This window comes from Takifugu flavidus, chromosome 21, assembly GCF_003711565.1.
Source record: "Takifugu flavidus isolate HTHZ2018 chromosome 21, ASM371156v2, whole genome shotgun sequence".
Lineage (NCBI taxonomy): Eukaryota > Metazoa > Chordata > Actinopteri > Tetraodontiformes > Tetraodontidae > Takifugu > Takifugu flavidus.
In genome coordinates, this window is record NC_079540.1 from 10941201 (window position 1) to 10948489 (window position 7289).

At 44.4% G+C, this 7289-nt stretch overlaps 1 protein-coding gene, 1 long non-coding RNA gene and 1 other non-coding gene across 3 annotated transcripts; all 3 read right to left on the reverse strand.

Annotated features, from left to right (window-relative positions):
* Positions 1 to 70: 70 nt before the first annotated feature.
* c21h6orf47 (chromosome 21 C6orf47 homolog) lies at positions 71 to 2679 on the reverse strand. Its single transcript, XM_057020735.1, has 3 exons — positions 2488 to 2679; positions 1131 to 2297; positions 71 to 656 (listed from the first exon to the last, which is right to left on the reverse strand). The coding sequence occupies exon 2, from the start codon at positions 1988 to 1990 to the stop codon at positions 1148 to 1150; it is 843 nt and encodes a 280-aa protein (XP_056876715.1). The 5' UTR covers positions 1991 to 2297; positions 2488 to 2679; the 3' UTR covers positions 71 to 656; positions 1131 to 1147.
* Positions 2680 to 3080: 401 nt separating this feature from the next.
* On the reverse strand, positions 3081 to 5203 carry LOC130518034 (uncharacterized). The gene is made up of 7 exons (XR_008947902.1): positions 5189 to 5203; positions 4730 to 4917; positions 4224 to 4342; positions 4015 to 4051; positions 3705 to 3738; positions 3466 to 3515; positions 3081 to 3229 (listed from the first exon to the last, which is right to left on the reverse strand). It is a non-coding gene; the product is annotated as an uncharacterized LOC130518034 (long non-coding RNA).
* LOC130518842 (small nucleolar RNA SNORD52) lies at positions 3910 to 3978 on the reverse strand. Its single transcript, XR_008948155.1, has one exon. It is a non-coding gene; the product is annotated as a small nucleolar RNA SNORD52 (small nucleolar RNA).
* Positions 5204 to 7289: the final 2086 nt, after the last annotated feature.

Sequence of the window (7289 nt, forward strand, 5' to 3'; positions counted from 1 at the left end):
ATATTGACGAGTGGAGCAAATGGAAACCACTGTAATAAGAACTCTTTAAAAAAGAAACAAAGGCGGAAGCTTGATTAAATATTTCAGTTTTAATGAAAAACCTCAACATTCAGACGTTTAGTGAACTAACTTTGCTGTGTTTAAGTTTGTACGTTAAAATACTTGGAATTCGACATCTTTTGAATGTAGTGATGAAGCGACTTGGTGTGATTCAGGAGCGTCCACAGCATCAACACCAGAACAATCAGGTGGAAAACACAAGCACACCTGTGTATGTGTGTTCTGTAACCCACAGCGAGTTCATCACCCTCTACATGGTCATTTTAAAAATGTTTTTTGGGTTGAACTCTTTAGGCTTTTTCTCCATTTTTCTCATCTGTCTTTCTAACTTCTGGTGCAAAGATCAAACGTCCTTTAGACCCAGAAGCTGATTAAAACATAAACAGATAATAGTGAACAGTCAGGTGCTTCATAATCACCAATAATAGATCTAGTGTCCATCACTTAAATGTCTGACAAGACAAAACAGGAAACATTCAAACCAGGAGTGAAGGCTGAAATAAATACAGATCAATAATCGATATTCAAAGTGACCGTGTGGGAACTGTAGTGAAGAGTGTGCGGCGGCGGTCTGCAGATCGGCTCACGTCCAACATCTGTGAAAAGACACAACTGTCATCAAACAGCTCCAGCTGGTGGCGCTAAAGCTCCAGACACACACCGACACAGACGCATCAGAAAACCTGCCCTCACCCCCCGGGGGGGCACGGGCAGGTGCCCCTCAGGCTGCTCCTCAACACAAACTCCAGATCTGTAGCCCAGGAGCCGCCTGTGCTCACAGCTTCTGCTGGTTTCACGCTCTGAGTTTGTCACAGAGATTGTGGGATGTTTGTGGCCTCCAGGCACCAACAGGCCCAGTTAATCAGAAGGAATCACTGGTTTTACAGCGCATTAAGCACAGTGATGCTAAAGTGGTTCAGATTAGGGGGGAGCAGAGCTGGTTAGGCCTGATGTCTCTCTGGTCTGGGTTTCAGCGACACCTCTGACTTTATGATCCACACTGATGTCTGGTAATCAGAAGAAATAACACCAAGAAGATGAAACCACAACAACCGGATGAAGGATTTTACCTTTGCCGAGCTCATCTTCAGAGACACGGCTGATCTTTTGGCTCCTGGTGCTCCTCGTGTCCAACGCGCTCCTCCTCCTGTTCTTCGTCATCCACTCCGAGGAGCACGCTCTTTCGGACGCTGACGGAGATGACCAACGCCTGTACGATGCCGTAGACCAAAGCGAACTGGGGGAGATACTCCTGAACCCACCACAGGAGTCCGGCCATTCCAACCGTAGACACAACAAACATGGCCATGCCGTGTAACCAGAGCCTGAGCGGGCCCTGGACTCCCAGCACCTCCAGGATCAGCTTGGTGGGAGGAGATACGGTCCAAAGAAAGCCCACAACGAGCAGGTCAAACAGGTGTCGCAGGAAGTTGAAGCAGATTTGGTGGTGCTCTGGGAGGATTTCCACCTTCAAGCTGTTAGTGAAGAGTCGAAAGGGGGAGGTGAGCTGAGGAGGAGGTGTTGGCGATGGAGGTGGCGTTCCATAGTCGGAGAACTCCCCATCCACATCGTGCTCCCACCCGTCACCACTTCCAGCACATTTACTTTGTCTGAGCGGAGTTGCCGGTGGTTTCTTAGACCACCACAGGTTAGTTGGGAGATAGTTCCACCACTTGGACGCCTGTTCTTTGTTTCCCTGCATGTCTGGTTTTCCTGCTCCAACATCTTTGGTCTCCACAGGCTGGAGTTTCTCCTGCGCCTCCCAGTACTGCTCCCCTGAACTCTGTTTCCTCCTCCAACCAGCCCAGAGCCAAGAGCTCCAGCTCCCAGGGGACCGGGGGTCCTGGATCTGGACCCGGTCCTCCTCTGAGGTCGTGCTGCCTCCCCAGGAGCGCACCCACCCCCACGCCCGACCCACCACAGCTGTCATGTTTCTCCTTCAGCCGGTAGAAGACTTGGTTGTAGAATTCAGCTTGTGCGTCTTCAGCTGCTCAGACAACCGGATGAGCAGCCAGTAAAAAACATGCGTGTTCAGGTGAAGCTGCAAGACTTGTTAGGGACACACCTGAGTCTCCTCTACCTGTCTCTGGCTGAACCTGGCGCCCTTTTACAGCTGTACAGGTGGTTTTCTGAACTCACCATTATCTTGTCACAAAAAAAAACCACCTGAAAGCGGAGTTTGTGTTGTTGGCGGACTTCTTTGGCTCTTCCAGTGTCCAAAAAACACTTTTCACCTCCTGGAAAAAAACACACTCGCTTGAATTAACGAACCACCATTAACTTACACGATTACTGGTGAATTCCTTGGCGACACAGGAGTTAGGTTCACATTATGAGCATGTAAAACTTCAGAATTGATGGTGCTTTAGACTTTTGGGAACAGCTGGACTATGCTAGTAGCTAATGCCACAAAGGATAAAGGCTCACCTTTAGCTTGCTTCCTCCGTGAGGATGAGCCTCGTGACCATTGAAACAAAGGTGTAAAAAGGTGTTGAAATCAAATATAGATCTTGGTTTTTGAAAAGAAGCAGCAAAAATGAAATCAGCTGCATTGACGCCAGTCTGGGAGCCGAACACTCCCTTCAACGTTTACCTGAGGACGGAAGCGACGGGGAAGCACATCCGCCTCCACCTTCCAAAGTAAAAGCACGTTTCCCAGAACGCGGTACGGGCGATACTTTTCACTGTAGGAATAAAAACTATTCTCTACTTTATTCAGTTCACACCATTGCCTTCACGAGAGGGCATTTTCAAAGTAAAGGCATTTAGGGACACAGACATCCTGTTTTGTCCACGTCTGAAGTATTCAAAAGTGTTTCAAGGGAAATGAAACTATTTTAGGCCATTGCCCAACAAGACCTCCCGGTTTGGAGGTTTAAGGCGTTATTTTAGTCCTTGGCCGCTGCAGCACATTCCCCACCGAGCGTCCTGATTCACAGGCTACACCTGTTTTTGTTTTTTTTACAGCAGTCTACCGTTTATAACTTAATTCTTTAAGTGGCAGAAAAGCAGCACACACATTTGAACAGACACATTTTAATAAAGATTTCAGACATCTGTCACAAGCCATAAAAATCATTCATGAGCTTTTCCACAGGGGATCGGTGTGAGTTGATCCATTTGAATTGAAATCCTGCGTCAACCAGATCACCATCCAGAGTTTCACCACCTAAAGGGAAAACAGAACTTCTACAGTCACCATGAAAAGGATGTTAAAACTGGACGTAACATTGTCTATTAGCAATAATCTGTTGCCTTGTCATGTGACCATCCGCTTAAATTAAACTGACCAGCAACAGATGCCAACCATTTGGCACATCTGGCCATTAGCCCTGCGTGTTCTCAGGGTGCTTCTGCCTCTTCATGAAAACATTAGCAGATGCCAGAAATGACTGCAGAACTGACCTGCTCCAGCATTTCCTCCCAGTTCTTCTACCTTGAGCCTGTGATCCACCCTGATGAGAGAGAAACGTCAGTGTTTTTGTCACCAGCCCGGCACGCTAATCTGCCCGACAGTCTGAGGGTCTCAGTGCGCTGCGAGTAAACTTCATTATGTTCAGTCGAACCGAATATTTGAATCATCATCGACCCAACTGGTGTGTGATCACTACATATGTTCTTTGTAGATTAGAAATGGGACTTACAGAAGAGCTGCAGCTCCAGTCACAGGCCAACAACCTGAAAACAAGACAGCAACATGAGCAGCCAGATATTTGACAGGGCTCATTTTATTGCAACCACTGCCAACCAATGAGGGCATTTTAAAGCCATTTACTGAAGATTTATTTATTCCAGTTTACTTTAAACTCATTAACTAAAAAGCCAGTGAGGTCTGGTGGGAACCACATGTGGTCAGTGCAATAAAAGAAAGCTACTTCAGGATTTTCAGAGACTCTAGTCTGCAAAATCATCATTCCACATGTCGGCCCGAGCACGGCCCTAATCCAGACTCACCAGGAGCAGCTCCGGCAGGCGACCCGGCGAGTGAAACCTGTCAACAGAAAGCTGTGGTTTAGAGACTTCTGGTATTTGGCTGGTAAAGAGTATGAAAGAAGCTTGCTCAGTGCACTGTGAAAGGACTTCATGAGGATCAGAGACTCTAGTCTAATGCTTCATCATAGCAGCACAGTAACATGGTCAGCACTCAGCATGGTGATACTCACATCAGGCCATCTCAGCGGCCATGAAGGCACCACAGCTAGTGGCCATGAAGGCACCACAGCTAGTGGCCATGAAGGCACCACAGCTACTGGACCGGGTCATCCAGTCATCTCGGAACAGCCTGCAACACAACACAGTGCTTCAGGTTAAAACCGGCTAAGTTGTAACGGTTCCTAGTTGATTCCTGCATGTTACTAAATCCACATTTCTGTAGTTTACAGATTGAAACGTAATCGTTTTTGCAGAATTGAAATTAAAACTGAAGCATCGAATATAGATACCAAATACTTAAACGTTTGCTTACATCCGACAACCCTAATTTGCAGTATTTCGATATTTAACTACGAGTGAAAGCTTAAATGGAACGATAAATACTTCCAAGTTAGAACTGTTAAGTTTGTGTCACCACTACACCACGTGTGACTGTAATAACGTGTGTATCGGGCCTTTAAAAGAAGTCTGGAAAAACGCAGAAAGTCTTAAAACCAGTCAAATATAGACGACTTACCTTCCGTCGTGCCATTTTAAGCATTAATTTGGCCCAATCGAGCTGATCACATCCTCACAACAGTCTGAAACGACGGCCGCAACGGAGAGGCTGGGAAAACGCGCGGCGGACGTTTATATACCGAGGTCCTCCAGTAGCCGTGTGAGCTGTCCACGATACTGCCTTTTTAAAATGATCCGTCGTTTTTGCTGCGGGACACTGAAGATTAATTCAACAGGTCAATATGTCAACATAATAGTCTCCAACTATATGCGATATTTGGGTAAAAAAAGACTTGCATGGAATGCGGAAGAGGCTTTCAATTTCTTTTTTAAAATGATTAAAAGAAAAAAAAGATACTGTCTCTCCGGTGCTCCTCAATGTACATATCCAACTGCCTTTGAGGAAATCAGAGGCACTCAGAGGGACAAATGATAAAAGTCTTTATTTCATGAGGGCTACAGAATCATAAAAACATACCAACATGTTTCTCCCTTACAGGCCTTCATCAGGGCATTTACAAAATGGCCGCCAAACTGGTTCCCGTCATACTGGTCACGTGGCTATCAGTGGTCACACGTCCATAAGATATAAAGCAGTTAGTTTAATAATGGATAAGTACATTAAATACCTCTATATTAAAAATGCACCCACCACTTTAGGATGGATTGCAGTTATACTGTGTCACAACCTCATTAGCAAAAAAAGAAAAGAAAAGAAAACAATAATAATGAAAAGAAATTGAGATATACTGAAAAGATACACTTCATTAGACACTAGACAGTAGAACTGGTCACCATTTTTTCACTATATGAAAAAACTAGGTACTGTATATAGGTGTGACAACAGGTCAGCAGTGTGATATTAAATCCTTCATGAACTAAGACTTAAAATTAGTTATAAAACAAGTAGTTTTGTAGATTACAGCCTTGTGTGTTTTTACACCAGGAGAAATAAGCGGACACTAATATAAACATGCCATTACTGTATAATGGGAATCCCACAATATCCACTGGCTGTCCATTATAAAGAGGCTAATCATGGAAATTGTGACTAAAAATATCAGGCACTGAGCTTATACAAAATTTAAGGAGACAGATTAAAAAAGCTGATACAAAGAGAGTATTTCCTGCTCCCAATGGGGAATTGACCTTATCTCCCTCTTTGGTTTTCTTTTTATATCCTATAATTTAATTTAATAACTGCTTGGAAAGAAAATTTGAATGAAAATCTGAATTGAGGTAAAAATTATACAGATTTTTGTAGATGTACTGTAGCAACAGCGTCCTCTACCAGAGCGCACAATCAGAGTGTAGCAATAGTAATCAGAGCACACTATAAAGTCCAGCACCTCCTAATAGAGCATCTTTGTATAACAACAGTAATTGGATTGTACTATCAGAGTGTAGCAACAGTAGTTATTTGGTGGAGACTCTTCTGATGCTCAGGAACAGTTTCATTCCAAATGTAGTAGCAGAAACCATCACACTGCCCCCTACCGGTAGAGCAGTTTCCGTCTTGTTTTCTGTCTCTCAGCAAATTTTTATTCTCCAGCATCTCTTCAACAAGCCTGTGCAGATTCATTTTAGGATTTGAAATTGTGTTTTATAAAATACGTATTTCATTTCCAAAATGTGTGTCTGCTCAATGTTTGATTAGAGTTTGTGCAGAGAGGAATCTAGGATGGAAGGGGAAGGGGATGGGGGGGACAGAACTTTGGCCCTGAGGCTGCAGACAGATGTGTGGTGCCCCAGCTCACATTGAACCAGGGAGCAGGAATGAGTAGCTGCAGGCCTGGATGGTGAAGGAAGCGGGAAACACCCAGCAGTCCCTGCAAGTCTCAACTGAGAGCAGCTCTATTAACGTCAAGTTAGATGGTAGCAGCTGTCTCACACAGGAAATGAAGCAGCTTCCTCTTCAAAGGAAAGGTGAGATGGGGGTGAGCAGGTTCTGTAGCTGCTGCAGGTTCTGAACCTGCTCGCATCACACTGGGTGATGATGTTAACCTGTTGATTCCAGTTGTCTCCTGTCTGTTCACCTGTCTGACCAACCAGCAGATATTGGTCCTGTTTTCAAAATGCAGAGAAGCTCTTTCCTGTGTGATCTCCTTGTATCTTCTCCGTCCTGCTGAGACCCTGGAAACCTTGGGAATATGAGCTGCTGGGCTACCTGATCTGTCAGAACCACCGGGCAATTGAGCAAGCCCCTGGATGTTCTGATGGACCTCCTGTCCACCACATCAATAAAGTTTAACTGCAAACCAATGAAAATATGCATCAGTGTCTCCGGTTTTTATTCTTTTTCAACACTGTTTCAACTGCAATGCTGTAAAAATTAAAAAGCCAAATGAATTAGCTCAGCATGAAATAGAAATGTGTGCCTTAAAATATAGTTTTAACATGAATGAGGCAGAAATATTTTGGATCAAACTTCAGAAAAGACAAAATTAACAGCAATAAAAGTGCAGATTGAACACTTTTAACTATCACTGACAGTTAAAGTTGATATCTTAAAGAAAAGCATCAGCTTTCATCAGCCCATTGAGTGACCTTTGTGAACCCGTTTCTATGGAAACGGGCTC

Bases quoted from the DNA above. Each gene is read 5' to 3' on its own strand.
- c21h6orf47 (XM_057020735.1), bottom strand. From the start codon at position 1,990: ATGACAGCTGTGGTGGGTCGGGCGTGGGGGTGGGTGCGCTCCTGGGGA.